The sequence below is a fragment of the Diplotaxodon limnothrissa genome, linkage group LG6, assembly GCF_057381915.1.
Source record: "Diplotaxodon limnothrissa isolate DT_005_m linkage group LG6, D_limnothrissa_male_GT1.1, whole genome shotgun sequence".
Classification (NCBI taxonomy): domain Eukaryota; kingdom Metazoa; phylum Chordata; class Actinopteri; order Cichliformes; family Cichlidae; genus Diplotaxodon; species Diplotaxodon limnothrissa.
This window is the reverse complement of record NC_140601.1, coordinates 25,635,584-25,655,985: the sequence shown is the minus strand read 5'-3', so window position 1 is coordinate 25,655,985 and position 20,402 is coordinate 25,635,584. Positions and strand designations below refer to the sequence as shown.

Sequence of the window (20,402 nt, the reverse complement as noted above, 5' to 3'; positions counted from 1 at the left end):
ATGTCAGACTTGCACGTCTTCAGTGAAACATCTGCAACCCTACATACGTATTATGACCTAAGGCAAACCAATGAGAAACACAAGTCTCCTGAAAATTTTGAAATCAATCATTTTAGCACGAAGGCAGTTTTTAAGCTTATTGTTATTATTTTTTAAACGGAAAATTTTTAAAGAACCCTGTTAACCAGAAATCAGAAATATGAAATGTTTGAAGGCACGTGCAGCTCAGTCTTCTCTAAACAGCTTTTTGGTTATCATTGCTTTGTGTGTTAAAAAAAAAAAAGTCTACAAGCTGACTATTAGAAAATACATATTTGTGTGGAAGAAAGTAGCATAACGTGAAATTGAAGAGTTCATATTTGAGTTGCCTTGTGATCTGTGCTGTGTGTGTTTGCGTGTCACACACTGTGGGATTTGAATAGCAGGGTGAAGCCAGAACACATTTTTAGAATCTTCTATTGATTTTTGTTTAGTAACTAAGTTGTAGCTGAATCTAAAAATACCAGGTGCAAAAGTGCAATATTATTAAATTATTACAGTGTAGTTTGGAGACAAGGCAACTCACATAATGTGGAATATGTAAACTTAATAGACAGATGTCTGTAATTACAATCTTCTAAAAAGTGCTCTTGTGTATATTTTACATATACAAATATGCTCAGCTGTATAGTAAATGTGCGGCGGATGAGACTAATCTGTGCTTTTGTAAAAGGCAAGTAACAATTAAGCTTTAGAGACTAGTCTCCTCCAGTGTACGGTATTTAACTGTAAATCAAATTTAAAAATTGTTCATTTCTTCATATCGTTTTTTAATCGTGCAAGACTGATCTTGCAAAGAGAGTGAGACAGACTGGTACAGCCTCTGCATCCACAATGGCACAGACACTTCACCAATATACTGTACGCTTCCCATCATCTCATTCATTCATTCTTTATTTCTGTCCCCTAAACAGGGTCAATGTGAATAATTGAACCTCTTTACAATTAAATATTGACAATAGAAGAGTGTGCCGTATGCATTTAAGTGGCCTTCCTACCTCTTGTGATGTCATAGTGCTATGAATCATGCATGCCACTGAAAGAATGTTTTTTCTGCCAGGTTAAGCAGCAAGAACCATTAGTTTCCCCAAAGGAAACACAGATGCAGGGAAAAACCAATCACTGGTCTTGCTTTGAGCTGGAGAGTTGCAGTTTATACACTGAAACTTTTTCACAAACCCAACTTTGCCACACACGTTCAAGTTTGTTCTGTTATAAGTGTTGTTGGCTGAACTGTTTAGAAACATGTCCTGCAATTGATGGTAATAAATAGGACTCGATAGTAGGAAACGACCCCACAAAGATCTGGCGCATGACCGCACTGACAAGGATGAAACACTAACATTGGGAAGTCATCAGAAACATGAGCTACTCCCTGTCAAAGCTATTTGGCACCGTGTAAACAAATCCCTGCAATGTGTTTGTGTCCGTTGCTACATTATTTATGCTTATTTGATTGCTCGAATCATTTGGTGCTAATGCGGATGGGTCTTTTAACACTGTACATCTTATGTTTTTTATCCCATGGATGAACCTTGAAGGCGTAAGCCCTAGCCTCCAGGGCTCACAAAACCACCTGTAATCTAATACTGTGGGGATCCACAAATGTGCACAGCACATATTTTTCCTTCTGGCTTTTCGTTGAAGAACTCATGCTTTGTGTGTTTTTGTGAATTTAACCAGTCTCCTCTCTCCTAGACTTTCGCCCACCTCCCATAATCCCCCCAAACCGAGGAGGGGGACCAATTGGTGGGGGAGGTTCCTCTTCATCTACCAGCCGTGCCGCCACCACCACACGGTCTCCCCCCTCCTACACCACTCCAAGGCCTCTACTGACTACATCCCCTGGTCAGCGGTATCGAACAACCACCACTGTCCGCCAGCCCATTCTGGTTCCTCCTGGAGGTTCATCGTCTGACAGCAATCAGATTCCTGACACCAATCAGAAAGTTGGGGGTCGATCCCCTCCAGTGCAAGTCCCTCCAGCACCCCCACAGCCCCCAATCCTCCCTCCTCAAGACTTCTGTAATCCAGTAGTGACAGCCGACATATCGTGGCCTCGCACACAGCAGGGCCAGACGGCCAAACAGCCGTGCCCTGTAGGGACACTGGGTAAGGAGGCCAAATAGTTTCTATCGCATAAACAGTTATACATGGTAACAGTGTGTGTGATAATCTATATATTACTTTTTTTTGTTTTTTCTCCTACCAAGTAATTATTGGAAAAATGATATAACACTCACACACATACACAACACTTTGTCAGGACAAATATTCGTGTTTGGGTCAGTTAATACACACATCAGTAATGATTCACCAATTACACACACACAGGCAAACACAAAATGCTTAGCGAACCCTAAGGAGCTCAAGAGTCTTCCTTTCTCCTTGTGAATGTCAGCGCTGTCATATTATCTCCCCTTTGCTTATCTTGCAGGCGTGGCTACATACATGTGCGTAGCTCATTTGGGCCACTGGGATACCCAAGGCCCTGACCTCAGCAATTGCACGTCACCTTGGGTCAACCACATCATGCAGAAAGTAAGTCTGAAAGCTACCCCCAGACCTCGTGGCTCCTATCAAGCCCCAGTTTAAGCTTAGCGCATGATGAACATAGTTCTGGAGCAATTTTTCTCACGCATGAAGGGGCACTGGTCACAGGGAAAGATTTAGGCCATGTATCCATCCTCATTTGTTAATCCTAACTCGTGTTAGAGATTTGAGGGATATGCCATAGCTGTAGGAAAGAGGAAATGTTCAATAGCATCCCTAATTCACAGTGGGCTCTTATCTTAAAAGGGTAGCAGACCTCATGATAGGCTTATTTACATACAGTGCATCATTTTTTTATGGAAAATGCGTTTGGTACTTACTTATACTTTTGCTGCCCCATTTTTTATGACAAAACAGAGAAAATCTGAGGTGCTAAAACAGGAGTTCTCTCTATAACATAATGCTTAGCTTAGTATATGCTTAGTATATTGCAAATGTATTATTTTTTCTATTCCTTGTGTCTTTTTCAACTTCCACTCTTTTGCACATACATCTCTTCCCTGCCGATCCCCCCTCCCCCCTCCTGTTACTTCTCCATCCGTTGTTGCCTTTTCCTCTGTCTCACTGTGTACTTGTAATGCCCTCACAAACTTTTTCTACTTTCTCAAACTTTCCCTTTACTTCTCACCTTTTTGTTTTATTTGTTTTTTTTTCTTTACTGCCATCCATCTCTTCTTGCACATTGTGACTTTCCCATACCCTGTCATCCACTCTGACATGCAGCTTCGGTCGGGCGAGACGGCAGCAATTGTAGCCAGGGAACTGGCAGAGCAGACCAAAGGACTTCTGCATCCTGGCGATGTGCCATCTACAGTGCGGGCCATGGTCCAACTAGTCGAACTGCTGGACGTCCAACTCAGAAATCTCACCCCTGGGGGCAAGGACAGTGCTGCCCGCAGCCTCACCAAGGTACTGTCTTGAGAAATAAGAGGTAAATGTAGGGCGAGTGAGTGAGTAAAATCGACGTTTTCTTGCAAGCGTTAGGATAGAGGGGTTTTGCAGTTTAAAGGCAAGTAAATTAAGAGAAAGAGAATTGAGAGCGAGGGAGACAGAGAGAGGGGAGCAGATAGAGGGAGTCTTTGATGACAGTAAGATGAAAAGCAACAGTTGTTAGTATTTTTGCCTTACGCTCATTCTCAGGGGTTAGGAAAGTCTCTCCGTGCAGAGTTTGATGAAGAGCCATACATAAAGCTGTAGATTTCAAAATGATAAATAGCTGCTTTTAGACAGTATTTTATCTTCTTCTGTGTGTGGCTCTTTGTAACAAGTTTTGCTCGACATTATGGCTGATAGATAACTGCTTTTAGTCTTTGGCATAGTTCCTGAACTCTTTTCAGAGCAAGACCCAAATTTAATAAAAGTCCATCTCAGGCCACGAGGAGTTATTCTCATTAAAACATACGGACATGTTTTTGTCATGAATCGCCGTGCGGCAGGCAGGAGTAGGACCCAAAATGCAGGACTCACAGGCACGAGGGAATGAACTCAAAACTCAGCTTTATTCGCTGGCAGAACCAATATACAAACTGAACTGGGAAACCACAAACTAAGAACTCACAGAGAGACACAGGGAGATCCACACACGGCATGAGGGACGACGTCACACTGAACAGAGGGAGACGCAGACAGAAATACACAGAGGGTTAACGAGGGAAGTGGGAACACACGGGGAACACAGGTGACACTGATAATCATAACGAGACAGGGCAGGGGTGAACTGAACACTGACGGGAGAGGTGGAACAGGAAGTGCAGGAGGAGAGAGAGCACGAGTAGAACACCAACGTAACAGGCAGGGGAGACACGGAATAAACACGAAAGGGGACGAGGGCTCATAAATACATAGAGGGCACACAGGGGGAAGAGAGAGAGCACGGGGAGAACTTAGACATAATGGGCAGGGGAAGCATGGAATAAAACATAAGGAGAGACGAGGGCTCACAGATACACAGAGGGGCACACAGGGAGACATGAAGGGCAAGGGATCAAAACTAGAAGCCATAGAATAAATCACACACAAGTACAATAATACGAAAAATCACAAAGAACTAAAAACGCTGGGTCAGGAGACCCAGGACCGTGACAGTACCCCCCCCTCAAGGGCTGGCTCCAGACAGCCCAAACACAGAAAAACAAAACCAAACAGAAAACAACCCAGGGCGGGCGGCGGGGGCCCAGGACGGAGGGCTCGGAACAGAAAACAAAAGAAGAGCACAGCAAACACCGGAGCCCAAGAAAATAACCCAAACACAGAGCAGTTCAGGGGGCCGGCCGTGCGCAAGGCAACGGCGGAGACGTGGAAACAGTTCAGGAGGCCGGCCGTGCGCAAGGCAACGGCGGCGACGTGGAAACAGTTCAGGAGGCCGGCCGTGCGCAAGGCAACGGCGGCGACGTGGAAACAGTTCAGGAGGCCGGCCGTGCGCAAGGCAACGGCGGCGGTGAAGGAGACGACGGAGCAGTTCAGGAGGCCGACCGCGCGGGAGGCGGCGGCGACGATGACAGCGCTGGTCCGGGGGCCGACCGCGCGGAAGGCGACGGCGGCCACCCAGGAGAAGAGGGTCCGGGGGCCGGCCGCGCGGAAGGCGACGGCGGCCACTCAGGCGATGACGGTCCGGGGGCCGGCCGTGCGGAAGGCAGCGGCGGCGGCTCTCCAGTGTCAGGCGTACTGGCCGAGGCCCGGTGGGCACAGGACCAGTCGAGACGGGACCAGGCGAGGACGCACAGGCTGAGGCCGGGCCAGGCGAGGACGCACAGGCTGAGGCCGGGCCAGGCGAGGACGCACAGGCTGAGGCCGGGCCAGGCGAGGACGCACAGGCTGAGGCCGGGCCAGGCGAGGACGCACAGGCTGAGGCCGGGCCAGGCGAGGACGCACAGGCTGAGGCCGGGCCAGGCGAGGACGCACAGGCTGAGGCCGGGCCAGGCGAGGACGCACAGGCTGAGGCCGGGCCAGGCGAGGACGCACAGGCTGAGGCCGGGCCAGGCGAGGACGCACAGGCTGAGGCCGGGCCAGGCGAGGACGCAGAGGCTGAGGCCGGGCCAGGCGAGGACGCAGAGGCTGAGGCCGGGCCAGGCGAGGACGCAGAGGCTGAGGCCGGGCCAGGCGAGGACGCAGAGGCTGAGGCCGGACCGGGCGTAGCAGAAGCAGAGGCTGGCCCAGGCGATGACGAAGACTCGGATGCAGCTGGACCAGGCGACGACGAGGCGGACTCGGATGCAGCTGGACCAGGCGACGACGAGGCGGACTCGGATGCAGCTGGACCAGGCGACGACGAGGCGGTCGCAGATGGCGGCTGGACAGGCTCCTCGGGCCCTCCAGCTGATGCGGCGTGAGGCTGAACGGGCCCCTCGGGCCCTCCAGCGGAGACAGGAGGCTGAACGGGCCCCTCGGACCCTCCAGCGGAGACGAGGAGGTGCTGGCCGGGCTCACTGGAACCCCCAGCGGACGAGGTAGATGGCGGCGTGGGAGCCGCGGAGTCCTGGATGAGCTCATCCGAGCTTCCAGCAGGAGCTGATGTAGAGCCAGAGAGGTTTGGGACCCCTGGCTGAATGTTAAGCCGAACAGAAGACCGTATTGCTGTCGGGGACTGGGCCAATGGTTCAGGTGCGAGCTGAGCTGCTGGACACACGGGGACCTGAGCTGCTGGACACACGGGGACCTGAGCTGCTGGACACACGGGGACCTGAGCTGCTGGACACACGGGGACCTGAGCTGCTGGACACACGGGGACCTGAGCTGCTGGACACACGGGGACCTGAGCTGCTGGACACACGGGGACCTGAGCTGCTAACGGTGGAGAAGTAAACGACTGCACAGGGGACTGAACTGATGTCTGTAGTAACGGTGGTGGTGAGAGTGGAGTAGGTGGTGGAATTAATGACTTCACAGGGGAATGAACTAGAGGTAGTGACGGTTGTGGTGCTGGTGGTTGAGTGGGTGACTGTGCTAAAGGAGACTGCACTGGGGACACTGGAGACTGCACTGGGGACACTGGAGACTGCACTGGGGACACTGGAGACTGCACTGGGGACACTGGAGACTGCACTGGGGACACTGGAGACTGCAGTGATGGTTGTAGTGGAGGTGTAACGGGTGAAAGAGTGGCTGAAGTGGCTGTGGGTCGGACGGCTAGTGGCTCAGCTACAGGGTATGGTAACGGCAGGGCTATGGGTTGAATGACGGACTGAGTAGCAGCCTGAGTGGCTGGGTGCAGTGACGGTTGTGGTGGAAGAGAAACAGGTGGTAGTGTGGATGATGGAGCTAAGGGCGACTGAGTGGCAGACCGAACTGATGACTGAAGCGATGGTAGAGGTGAAAATGGAGCTTGTGGTGGAGTTAACGGCTGAGCTAGCGGGGACACAGGAGACTGAGCTGCGGGTGGCGGCGAGGGAGCTAACTGAGCTGCGGGTGGCGGCGAGGGAGCTAACTGAGCTGCGGGTGGCGGCGAGGGAGCTAACTGAGCTGCGGGTGGCGGCGAGGGAGCTAACTGAGCTGCGGGTGGCGGCGAGGGAGCTAACTGAGCTGCGGGTGGCGGCGAGGGAGCTAACTGAGCTGCGGGTGGCGGCGAGGGAGCTAACGGAGCTGGAAGTAGCAGCGAGGGAGCCGACGGAGCTTCTGGCAGCACAGAAGGTGAATTAGAAGGCCGAATGTCCGGCTGTGGGGTGGCGCGTCGGCGGCGTGAATGCCGTTTCTTTTTTGATGATGGCTCTGACGGGCCGAGCGGCTCCACATCCGGCCCTTCAGGCAGGTGGGTAGTAGCAGCTGGGGGATGAAGGTGGAGCTCGTTGCGGATTAAATCCTGTTCGAGTGGGTGGAGCGCACTGAGTAGCCAGGGAAGACCACAGAACAAGCGCTGTAGTCTGGTTTCCACAGCACGGCGAAATTCCTTCCCCTCATGTTCTAGCCACAGATGCAGGAGTCTCTCCACGGAGTAGATTATGTCCAGACGCAGTTCTTCTGGTGGGTTGAGTGCTGCTGGGTCCATATCTGGTGACGTCGTACTGTCATGAATCGCCGTGCGGCAGGCAGGAGTAGGACCCAAAATGCAGGACTCACAGGCACGAGGGAATGAACTCAAAACTCAGCTTTATTCGCTGGCAGAACCAATATACAAACTGAACTGGGAAACCACAAACTAAGAACTCACAGAGAGACACAGGGAGATCCACACACGGCATGAGGGACGACGTCACACTGAACAGAGGGAGACGCAGACAGAAATACACAGAGGGTTAACGAGGGAAGTGGGAACACACGGGGAACACAGGTGACACTGATAATCATAACGAGACAGGGCGGGGGTGAACTGAACACTGACGGGAGAGGTGGAACAGGAAGTGCAGGAGGAGAGAGAGCACGAGTAGAACACCAACGTAACAGGCAGGGGAGACACGGAATAAACACGAAAGGGGACGAGGGCTCATAAATACATAGAGGGCACACAGGGGGAAGAGAGAGAGCACGGGGAGAACTTAGACATAATGGGCAGGGGAAGCATGGAATAAAACATAAGGAGAGACGAGGGCTCACAGATACACAGAGGGGCACACAGGGAGACATGAAGGGCAAGGGATCAAAACTAGAAGCCATAGAATAAATCACACACAAGTACAATAATACGAAAAATCACAAAGAACTAAAAACGCTGGGTCAGGAGACCCAGGACCGTGACAGTTTTACGCCGTAGCTCGTTGTTCTAATGAACTTCAGGCTTTGAGCTATAACTCCGAAGACGTTGTTGACAATTAGGCTCGAGCGCTCACTTTGGGATTACGTTAATGGAAACTCGATTCCAAGTATGCAAAGGATCTGTTTTGTTATGGCTGTAGGTAAATTTAGTTCTGCGCCATGCAGGCATGTAGGCATTCAATTAAAGTGTGTTAAATCACGGGGGAATGGTTGACTGGCTGGCTTGGCTGGCTAATTGACTGACTGAGTGGATGCTGGACTGTTTCTTGATTGTCTCTGCTGAGGTCAACGGTGATAGGCGGGGTTTAGCCACCGGACTGACAGCTGCTGCCACCGCTTTGGCAGCCACTGCCTTTTTTATTTAGCTTTAGCATCCGAGTCCCTCTGTCGGTGTTGTCTTCCGCTTTTCCCCATTTACCTCTTATTGTCTCACTATCACACACTTTAAATCTCTTCTCCTTCCTCTAAGTAATTCATTAACATGTGGGAAGTCGATACATACTGCAGCAAGTGTAAGTGGAATCAATTAATCTGTGTTTTGCTGTTGACCAAATGGCCTGTTAACTGTTAGATATGTAGAGAGGAAAAAAGCCCTCCATTGAAAAGGAAAAGTGTTCCTCCTGATTTCAATAATGGACCAATTACATATAAATCTAACTGAGTAATACGCTAGCATATTATGCAAATATTTGTTTGGAAATCAAATATGACCAATGACGCACGAGTGGCACAGTAATTAATGCCATCAATTCACTTGACAGTAGATGCACAGAATGAGTGGGGGGGGGGGGGGAGAGAAATGGAGGAACAGAGGAAATTATTAAGACAATCTGGAAAAAAAGAGGAGAAGAAGAATAGAGGGGAAAAAGCATGAAAGGCAATTAGAGTATAAGGAATGACAAAAGGAGGCGAATGAGGAGAATAACAATATATTTTAACCATCAAAGCCTTTTTCATGCAGTAGTAATGAAGTGGGTGTAACTGTCTTTGTGTGTCTGCGCGTGTGTATGATTGAGAGGTGTTATATCGCTAACAGCTGAATTGTTTGAATTTGCAGCTTCAGAAGAGAGAAAGGTCCTGCAGGTTTTTCGCACAGGTATTTCCGTTTCCCGGTATGGTTGATTACTTTGCCACACCACAGTCCCACGTGTTTTTCTTTTCTTTTTAACGCTCAGCATGTAATCTAGCAAGCAAGCTTTTGTGTTTGCGTGTGTACATGTGATCACACATTACAATGCTGCAGTGTAGAATTCGAATTCTACGCTGCAGCATTTGTCCAGTGGTTTGCAACCCAACCCTTTGAAGAGGGCGGCCATTTTAACAGGGGGGACTACCCACTTGTGTCTCCCGGTAAAGTTTTAGTCTCCTCAAAGGGTTTGCTGACATTCTTTTGTTTTCAGCTTTAATTTTTTTTTCTTGCAGTCAGAATCGATAGTACTGATAAGAGGCCATGATCAATATCAATAATAGCTCATCTATTTCGCAGTTCTGTCTGCAGAATTGTAAACAGGCCCGCCTGAAACCAAACGACTCGCTATCCATCTCCATTCAATGAAATGCCCTCTGTGTTGGTGCATCAGAAAGAAAGAACTGAGTATGATGGATATGCTGTTGCATATTTGTTGATCACGGCCTCGCTGCCTTAGAAATAATAGAGGCTTTATGTTTGTGGCTCAGTATTCATTTCATGTTTTCATTGCTGGTCTGCTTGTATTGATGTTTGTATGTGTTGACGCCATGGGCCGACACCGCTAACAAAACAATCTACCATCATTTAGGCATGTTTCTGGTCAGCTAAAATCACTTTTCAGAACATCAAAAGGACCCCACCTTCCTCATCAATGAGCTGTAGACTAGATAGACTGCAGTCTCGTTTTCTCTGTCGGCACCCCTGACAAACACACACACACACACACACACACACACACACACACACACACCAGTGATGGGGTAGCTCTTTTTCTCCTGATGCAGGCTTTTTTCCCACTCTCCCCCTGAAAAGTCTTAACGTCAGCACCAGTCAGCAATGTCACATCACAGAACATGGTTTAGGACTATATGCAAGCTGACACACACAACTCACACACGCACGCACACGCAATATATAAATATATTTTCAACAATGATCTTGTGCTGTCACATCACAACCGTCAGACTTTTTGATGTGTCTCCTTAATCCAATGCAAGTGCCATGTTTCAGAGAGCGGCACCATTTAGACAACTTGTTACAGGTTAAAATCAAAACCACCACACACTTTGGGTTCTGCAGGGGGCTGGGAGTGATCGATTATATAATTAGCCTTAGTAATGTGAAACAAAATTATACCAACAGTCCCTTACTCTGCCAGATAGAAATGCGCGTGATTAGGGATGTGGTGTGGTGCTGCCCTCTTCTCGTTAATTATCTACAGCACTAATTGCCAAGTGAGGAGAGTGGGCAGGAGGTTTGGGTTCTTAATAGAGACAAAAAATAATTGAATTCTCTCTCTCCTTTTCTTTCTCTCTCTGTCGCTCTTTCTCCTCCGCTCTCACTCTCACACTCCATCTCTCCTCCTCTCTCACTTCGTTTGGGGAACTGGGGACTCGTTTCATGTATACTAAATTGGCAATTTATTCTTGATGAAGTTGGTGGTGTGGAGAGGCTTTGATGCTTTAGGGTGGATTGATGGAGGGGGGTAGAGTCTGTAAGGTAGAAGGGAAATGAGAAACAGGGAAGGAGGGACCAGAAATTAAACAGAAAAAGAGAAGAGAGTTACAGAAACAGCAATGTGAGGAAAAGAGAAAAAAAAACAAACCCCAAACAATGAAGGGGGCAGTGAGAAGACAGCGATGCTCAATGACAATGTCTAATTTGCCCTCCATTTATGGATGGCAGGTCAGAACATGGCATGCTGTGAATTTAAAGCCTGATTTAGCTGCAAACTCATCCTGTCAGGGAAGACAAACTCAAACAACAACTGACAGATAAGCCTGCTTCTCTGATGAAAACATTTTCAAAACATGCACCTTCTCAGAGCTCATCCAAGCGAGTAAAAGGGGAAAAAAAAAAATTCCATTCTTTTCTCTAGTCTCACATCTTTCCGTGCTTCAAGACGTCCTAACTCTTTCAGGTTACATGTTACCGTGCATGAGTGTGCACATACTGTACATCCACGTGCACGCGCTCGAGCGTGTGCTCGCGATCCCCTTGTGTAGCTCGGAGTAGGAGACCAACCCAGCTCTAGTCTGTCTTGCTGCTGCTGTTTACGCTGGATTACCCCAACGCTTCAAAGCATTTCGCTTCTGCCCCATTTACTGGTGTGTGCATGTGAGTACGTGCATGCGTGCTGTGTATATGTGTGCACGCATGCACTCGCCTACCCTGCAAATACGTGGCCTCACACACGCACACATTCACTCATACACACACAAACGAATGACACTCTTATCTGTCTCTGCAGAGTCTCTCCCCTCTTTGAAGACCCCTAAAAAAACCTGTCTCTATTTTAGCCCTCAAGTCCTTATACTTGTGCGGATAGAAATGTCACCAGAGCTTACAGGCGCGCACACGCACGCACACGCGCGCACCCAAGCATATATTCTATCTCTGACTTTCTGATGCTGAGATGTCTGGACCTCAAGGAAATCATACCCCTTCTTCTCCTTACCTATCTTTCTCCTCTTCAGATATAATCTCGGTGCCAGCGAATTAAATTAAATTTCATTGAAAAAAAAATTATATGAAATTGAAAATGCACGATAATCAAAAGTTCAATAAAAAGCAATGGAAAGTTTAATGAGAGTAGAAAAATGGGGTTATCTGAAACACATCAAAGTGAGCGGTTGGGAGAAGCACCAGTCGCGTGAATGAATGAAAAGCTGCGCCATTGCATTCATATCTGCCATGTCTACAGGACATCCTCTCCACTGAGCATCTCTCTTTGCCTGTTCGGCTACTGTACAGCAAGTGGAGCAGAATGATGCACTACAAGTCTTCTCTTAGCTACTTGTGCACACACTCAACTGAACACACAGCCATGAGAACACATACGTTACATGCAGCATGTATCTCAGTCCCTTTTAATATGTTTCTACACCATATATTTATGAGATATGCACATACACGTTCCCACACTCGATGCGACAATAAGGCAGCTGAAGAAGTTAAAAATCCTTTTCTCATAAAGCACAGATCACATAAAATTCTGATTGTAAACAAACTTCATTGCATGGTTTTGCTGCCGGGGCAGCACAGCAGTGTGGTGGTTAGCACTGTCACCTCACAGCAAGAATGTAATGGGTTTAAATCCAAGCTGGGGCCTTTCTGTGGGGACGGTATGTTTTCACCTGTGCCTCCATGGGTTCTCTCCAGCTATTCTGGCTTTCGTCCACAGTCCAATGATATCCTAAGGTTAATCTGTGATTCTAAATCGGTGTGAATGTGTGAATGTGAGTGTGACTGACTCCTCTGTGCTCGCCCTGCCTGTTCCGGGTGTACCCCGACTCTTACCCAACAACAGATGCGATAGAAAATAATACAAATAGGCAAAAGTAAATAGCAAAGTATAAAATCAATCACAGAAATAACTAACAAAGTTATTAACCTCCTAGGACCTGGCGTCCACATATGTGGACATCACATTTTGGATTGTCTAGACCAAAATACTACATTTTGCTCTGCAAGGGCCTGATGTCCACTTACGAGGACATTATGCTGGCACTGTTCTATCAAAATATAAAACGAATGTCCTCATATGTGGATCTCATTTTTCTCAGAGACAAAATCAGGTTAAAAAAAAAAAAATCTGGTAATTCTTTGTTTTTACATTCATCAGGTCCCAATCAGCCCAAATAGCAAAGAGAAATTGAAAATGCATGCCATGAAAGAGTTCGGGTCTCAGGAGGTTAAATAAGAAAATGGATGGATTGATGCATGAAATTTCAAATATCGTTTCTATGGATATGCTAAGGTAGTTTGTTGCAGATCATGGCAGTATCCCTAAAAAGAAGTCAGATGGAGCGGGAAGAATACACTCGGGAAAGAAAACTTCCTGCTTTAGCTATGACCACAATGCTTAGTGTAAGATAGAAGTGCTTCTGATTTTTGTTTGCACAATGCACATGCATTTTTAACATTTTTGTCACTGCTGTTTTAGATATGTTCTCCAAAAAGGAAGAGTCTAATCACTGAGAGATGTTTGAAGGGTCTATCTGTCGATATTTGCAAGTATCCAACAATTTTAAGATTAATCATTTAATTAACAAACTAATAACATTTTAAAAGAAAAGTGTACAAGTGTGAAAAACTGAAAAGCTGAAACCAAAGAATGTTTTGCTTCAAAAAATGGCTCGAATGATTCATTGATTATTGAACTACTTGCTGACAACGAGTTAATCGTCTCGGTATTACCTTGATTATAATCAGCATCATAATCATTTAGTTGACTGCTGGTGTTTTTCCCCATCTGGTTGGTACCAGATTTTAATACTTTAATGTCTTAAATGTGGATTTCATAACTAATGGGAATTAATGGGCAAAATAACTAAGAAATTTCTCTTTGAAAGGAACTGAAGCTTGTAGTTTCTTGTCAAAGTATCAATGAGTGGATATAGAAATACATTTGCTGGTTTACACAGATGACGTGCACAATGTGAATCAAACGATTTGCAAGACAGCGTGACAATGGTTGAGTCTAAAAAATGTATTTAGTTTTTGTTATATATAGGTTCAATTTTTATTTGATGTCACCAATTTAGCATTGTTAAATCGCTTGTTCTTAACACTGTAAACATTTGGGAAATGACAAAAGCAGTACCTGCTTTGAAAATAAAACGTTTGCCTGTCTTGCTTGATAAATTATTTCTGCTACCTCATGATTCAGATCCTCCTTTGTTGTATTTTTCAAGTTTTTGTTTTGCTGAATTGGCCTTCCCTTAAAAAAAAAAAGTCTTAATACATCCTGTCTTATTCTCTAGGGCACTTTTTTTTGCCTAATCGTGTTACTCATAAACCTGATCAGCTGCAAGATGTTTCACATTTCCTGTCTTCTTTTGCTCTCGTCCATTTTTTTTTTTACTAGTTGTTGACATTCAAAATGAGTATTTATTTTTTTAAAAAGAACATCATGAAACGTTTTCAGCTCCAATATTTAACATGTTCTCTTTGTGTTACTTTAAATTAAATACAGATTTGAAGTGATCTGCAAATTATTACATTCTGTTTTTATTTGCGTTTTACACAGTGAACCAACTTTTTTTCTTTTGGATACTGGTTTGTATGTTTTGCGTGTGTGCTGCATATCCTCTCCTGCTTATTCTGGTTGTTTGCCGAAGCAGTGGATTAATTAGTTCTTGTTTACATGTAGCCCTCCCAAACTCATTCAATATGCATCCCAGCTAATTAACTGCTAGTGCTAAAAGAGGACATAATATTATCATATTAGTTTGTTGGCTAAGCACCAGTTTTTCTTGCGTGAGATATACTGTAACTACACGTGGATAAAGAAACAACAGGTAGGATTAGTTTATATTCAAAAAGGCAAGTGTTTTGTAGCGCATGCCATCAACACTCGCATGAGTCATCATCTCCACTGTTTCTTTAGGCTTTACTTATCCACCGCGCACACAAAACACATCGTTTACTGCTTCTGTCTCCTCTCCTCCTTCCTGCTCCCTCACTTCTCCTTAACCCTGAGTGAAAGGGACAAAAAGGAAGTCAAACGCTGGATGTGTGAATGCCAATAAACTGATGTCTTTCACTCTTCCTCCCTGCCCTTGCAATTCCCCGCTGAAGTCCCCCTTAGCTTGTATAATCGCACCTGTGTTACTTTTCCCACTTTGCCATCCACGCTTCTCAAGAGAGAGGAGCATTGAAAGAGTGAAGGCAGAGCGAGGGGTTTCTTTGCAGAAAGGCTGGTTTACAGAGCGAGCGAAAGAGAAAATAAAGAGACAGACCGGAGTGTGAGGTGTGTGTGTTTGATAGTACCCGTAGTCGCTTTTCCACCTCTCTTGTTCCCAGTGGAGGCCTGTCACCATGGACTCACTGGACTGTTTTATCACTCTCACATGGCCCTCCCCTTCCTATCCACTTCTGCTCCAGCTCTCTTTTCTCTTTTGTTTCTTTATCTCTCCCAGAGTCTTCTAAGATGTGTGTGCGTGTCTGCGCTGTATGTGTGGCGTTCATGTCTGAAAATAAGGAGGTGAACTCTTAAAAGCATAACAAAAAAAAAGTATGAGCTGGAGACAAAATAAGCATTGTTTTATGGGGAACATTTCATCTATGTGAGCCAACACTTTTCCGTTTAATTTGGTCATATTTTTGGATTCAAACCCGTTCTGCACAGCTGGATATGACCCAGCAGGCATTATCTGATAAAACTCTAATTTCTTCTCAGACCCTCAAGCACAAGTTTTCAAACTTGAAGATAAGACTTTGGGTGAAAAAAAGAAAATGCAGAAAGGGAGAAAGAAACTGAACCCGGTTTGGGGGTGTCGACACATGGTGATTGCAATCAGCTAATTAGCTTAGCTTGATTTTCATAACATCTGTGATGGCTTTTCTATCACAGCATCCTCACACAAAGAGAAGAAAAGGGTGTAATAAACATTAAAAAGTGTAGAGTTCAACTTTGAAGATGTACTTTAGATTTAATAACTGTTTTTGTCTTTGTTGTGTCTGCATGGGAATGCCACATTTGCATTGCTAACAGTTTTTTGGTCTTGATTATCATGATTTATTAACATGATAAATGAAAATCAACTGCATTCTCGCTGATGCATTCAGCTGACTTCAGTAGTTGGTGTGTAGCAGTGTTATTTGCACTACGAGTGGATTTGCATTCCTTTAATAAATAAGTGGTAAATATGTTCATTTCCTCTTTGTGACCTCTGTGTCTCTGCTGCTGCCCCAGGCCATGGTGGAGACCGTGAATAATTTGTTGCATCCACGAGCTGAGAAAGCGTGGCGAGAACTGCCCACCAGTGAGCAGCTTCATTCGGCTACCCTGCTCCTCGACACCGTGGAGACCGGGGCTTTTATGTTGGCTGACAACCTCCTGAAGACTGACACTGTGCAGGAGACTAATGACTACATCCGTGAGTACATTGTTAGGATCCTTCCTGTCCTCTAAACTCAGTTGGACCTTGTGAGCGCTGACGATTGAGATAGCCTGTAGTCAGACCTCCAACTCTTACAGTGGGTCATAAGAGTTGAGGGAGCCAGTCAAGTCTTAGGTTTTGGTGCTTGGACAAGGTCAAAGCAGGATTTGACTGGAACAAAAGTATTTGCTCATCGTCTTTACCTAAATACAAAGTATTTAGAAGAAATAACTTGTTTTGTTTTTTTTTTAGAAAGAAATTGTTAGATTTCACTGTTTTTTCTTCTTTTTTGTTTTTTCCTCTTGCAGAACTTATAATAACATGAAAGAGCTCAGTCTGCTGAAGATCTAAGAACATGATGTAATATCATAGTAAGAGGCAACATTAACAGCAGGCATTATCAAACCCAATGTCTGAGATCTATGTTTCATAATACAGATTAGAGGCAAAGCTTAGTATCTAGCTTCACATTATGTCAAAAGATGGCATCTTCCTTCACTTAATGAACGTATACTGTTCAGCTATGACATAAAAACCACATCCTTGTTTGCTCTTATACTGCCAAAACAGTTCGGCCCCTTCGGGGCATGGATACAGCTGGGATCTGCTGGGATGTTCGCAGCAGATCCGTTGGGCCCTGCGGATTGCTGTGATGCTGTTGTATTGTGATTTGGGATGTTTGACAATGACTGCGGCTCTGTTGCTGAGCAGTTTTTGTGATTTGTTGTGTTGCACTGTCCTTCTGTGTATCATGGAGTATCATGGCCACTGCAGAACATTTCCTTTGTAACAGTAGTTGTACGTATGAAAATAAAAAATCATAAAATCTCATTATCAGGGCCCAAGGTTCTTAGAGCAAAAATGCCTTGCTAATACCAGAGGAGAATAGCCAGAGTAGTATTTTAACAAGGTGGCAGATTATTCACTTCACCTGTCTGTTTGCATCCAGGTTTTGATGTTTTGGCTGACTGATGTTAACAAAATGTGTGTTATTTCTTAGAGTTTTGAGACAAAAGATTGCATGAATACTTGAACAAGTTAATGTTGATGTGAATTAATACAGTCAAAGGAAAAAAAATATTAATCTAATAACATTAGGTTTCTATTCTGTAAATGTCCGATCACAGAAAACAAACAAAAAACACGTAATAAAAAAACATGGCAGGCTTTACAGTCAATAAATGTGCTAAACATAAACATATCACATAGTATATGAACTCTGAAGTACTGCTTTCTGCAGTGATAAAAAGGGTAAACAACAGAGCACACTTTCTTTTTCTAGGATAGTAGCCATTATGCTAAAAAAGTGCTTAAACAACACTGAATTTTGTGTCAGAATTTTGGGACACTGAGTGTTGAGGGACTCCTTGAAGACTCAAAATGGTATCACTGATATGTGACTATGTGACTGGACTAAGCATAACAACCTGTTACACTGATCCCACTGTTATAGTGCTTAATCCTCTTAATACTGTAAGTAGACTGTGTACACATATATTATTAATTCCAGCAAAGCAATTACAATTCTGTGCACAAAAGGGCACTACAATCTTATACCTGTTGGGCTGCTAAAGCTCCTAGTATGCATTTCCTTTGCAAGAGATTAAATATATTTTTGAATGTCTAAATATTTTGATACAGAGCATCATGTACAACAGAATGCATACAGCTTTGCATGCTAGCTTTAGGTCATGGTGAAGACATCAACGTGAAAATCTCATTGAAAAATATTGACTTCAATGCAGAGATGAATTGGTTTCCATATATTTTTCTTTGCTGAACTTGCAGACAGAATTGACAAAAACAGAACACAGATAGTTATTATAGCATTGTGTCCATCACTTTCCCCCTTTCTCTTCTCTTTTTCTCTCATATTCTTTTCTCTTATCTCATTATCAAACCTTGGAATAAGCGCGTTTTAATGGAGAGTAAAAAAAATTTTTGATTTTCATTTCTTTACATGGAGTATGTACTTAGAGGCATCGTTTCATCTTTGCTCAGATCAGCGAGTTGCAATCTGTTATGTTTCCCTTGGTTATCCTCTTGTTTACACTCCCCCGCCCCTCCACCCAATTTCATTTTTTTTAACATTTCCTCCGCACCATTCCCCCATTACCAACATTCACCAAGTCTGTATATTACTCAGTCAGAGATAAAAAGCCATGGAGGAGGAAGAAATAAAGATGATAACGAAATAAGAAGGAAGACTGGATGAGCGCGTGCTTGAGGGCGGCGGCGGTGGTGGAATGTCAAATGATGCTCTGAGGGGTCTTTTTGCTCACTTTCACATCAGTAGGCAATGAAATTACAGCTATTTCAGTCACAGATAATGATGATAAAATCACTGCATTTCCAATCAAAGACCGTTAAGATTCCTCAAAGTCACTCCTCACAACACGACTTTATGTTCTCGCTTAAGTTTAAGTACAACAGTCCATTTCAACAACTGACATCCTACACAGTTTCACCTTGCATAATTTCAAACTTGCATCTCCTCCAGTGTTTCCTTTCTCTCCTGATCACACTAAATAAATGTGATTACGTAAACAGTCGTGGAGATGTAGGCTACTGCCTCTCCGAGGAACTTAAAAAACAGGAAGTGATCTTTTTCCTGCAAAATTTCTGCTTTTTTTGTGTTGTTAATCTTCCCTCGCAGCTAATCCAGTGGGCAGATCCACCATGATTATCTCTCCCCTTTATTCATAACCAGCCTGTCATTTCTCTCGTTCTCTCCCTTCATCCTCACTGCTCTCTCTGAGTCTTTTCTCCTCCGCTCTCTCCCGTGCACTTTTTAAGCTCCCTCCTCCTTTTTTTTTTCTTTTCTCAAGTCTTTGAGATGAGAGTGAGTGACAAGAATAAATTATTTGACGCATTTTAAAGGAGCCACAGCAGCTACTGTAAGTGATATTATTGTGTTAGATTGTGTGCGTGCGACTATGAGCCACTGTATTGAGCAGATGAATAAATAGTGTTATTATTAGAACCAAAACAGTGATTTGAAAGGATAACGCAGCGGTAACAGCGTGCGCGTGTGATAACGATAATGAACAAGTGTGTTTCTTAGGAGGAGGATTGTCTTGACAAGGATGCTTTAATTAGATTAGACTCAGCGTGTTTTGATACCCCGCTGATGTGTGTGGGTGTGGATGCGTGTGTACATGTGTATGCATGCGTGTGGGTGGGTCGACGTAGCTCATGTGGAAGTGGTGGTGGGGGTGGGGGGTGTCTCAGCCAATGTTCCTCTTTCTTTATGCATACCCACGTCTATGCTCATGTCCATCTTCCTCACTCATCCTCCATTTGCTCGTTTCTATACGTTAGTATCTCTTGTCTGTAAAGCCTTATCTATCATATGCCTGAGAGAGAACATAGTCTTCTTTCTATTTCTACTCCAGTCCTCTCCTTTAAGTGTATCTGCTTATCTCATCCATTCGGCTCCTCTGATTACCCTCTTTTTTACCTCTCTAAACCACTCCTCCACGACCTCTTCGTCTGTCTGCCTTTTCCACCTTTTATCCCACCCTGCCTCCCATTTTTACCTTCATCTCCATCAGAGATGTCCTTGTGTTGTTTATTTGATCAGAGAGGTAGGACTTTTTTTTTTCTTTTACCATGAAAGCATCAGTCTAAATCACCAATTTGCTCAGAAACACAAGATAGCAACACACCAAAGGTATAATTAGTTCTTAATTAGAAACTTTATCTAATACATTACACAGCTGTAATCAGGAATGTGCTAACGAACCTGGACGCTGAAATAATTCCTACAATACAGAGGAGGCCGGATAATCTACCTCAAAGTGCTGGAGCAGTTGCCTGGAGACATTGTTACCTATTTTAGCAGGGGAAAAAATGTACATTATTTCACTTTGATATGTTTAGGAGAAGCTTGAAACTGTTTCGGGACTCATGCCAGTGCTGTGCTGTGAAGCACTTAGTGAGAAAACATGGTTATTACAAGAGTCTGCAAAACAAATCTGATGTAATGCGCTATGCTATAACTTACCATTAGGGTGTGCGTGTTTTGTGTGCATGTGTGCTTGTGTGTA

At 44.9% G+C, this 20,402-nt stretch overlaps 1 protein-coding gene across 2 annotated transcripts in view; it reads left to right on the top strand.

Moving 5' to 3' along the window:
- adgrl3.1 (adhesion G protein-coupled receptor L3.1) overlaps positions 1 to 20,402 on the top strand; it is a 92,658-nt gene that overhangs the window by 45,587 nt on the left and 26,669 nt on the right. For both annotated transcript variants that reach the window (XM_085356006.1, XM_085356007.1), the window contains exons 6-10: positions 1,738 to 2,151; positions 2,477 to 2,580; positions 3,316 to 3,501; positions 9,335 to 9,373; positions 16,167 to 16,350. In XM_085356006.1, the coding sequence (XP_085212132.1) occupies positions 1,738 to 2,151; positions 2,477 to 2,580; positions 3,316 to 3,501; positions 9,335 to 9,373; positions 16,167 to 16,350 (927 nt within the window). The remainder of the gene's footprint in view (positions 1 to 1,737; positions 2,152 to 2,476; positions 2,581 to 3,315; positions 3,502 to 9,334; positions 9,374 to 16,166; positions 16,351 to 20,402) is intronic.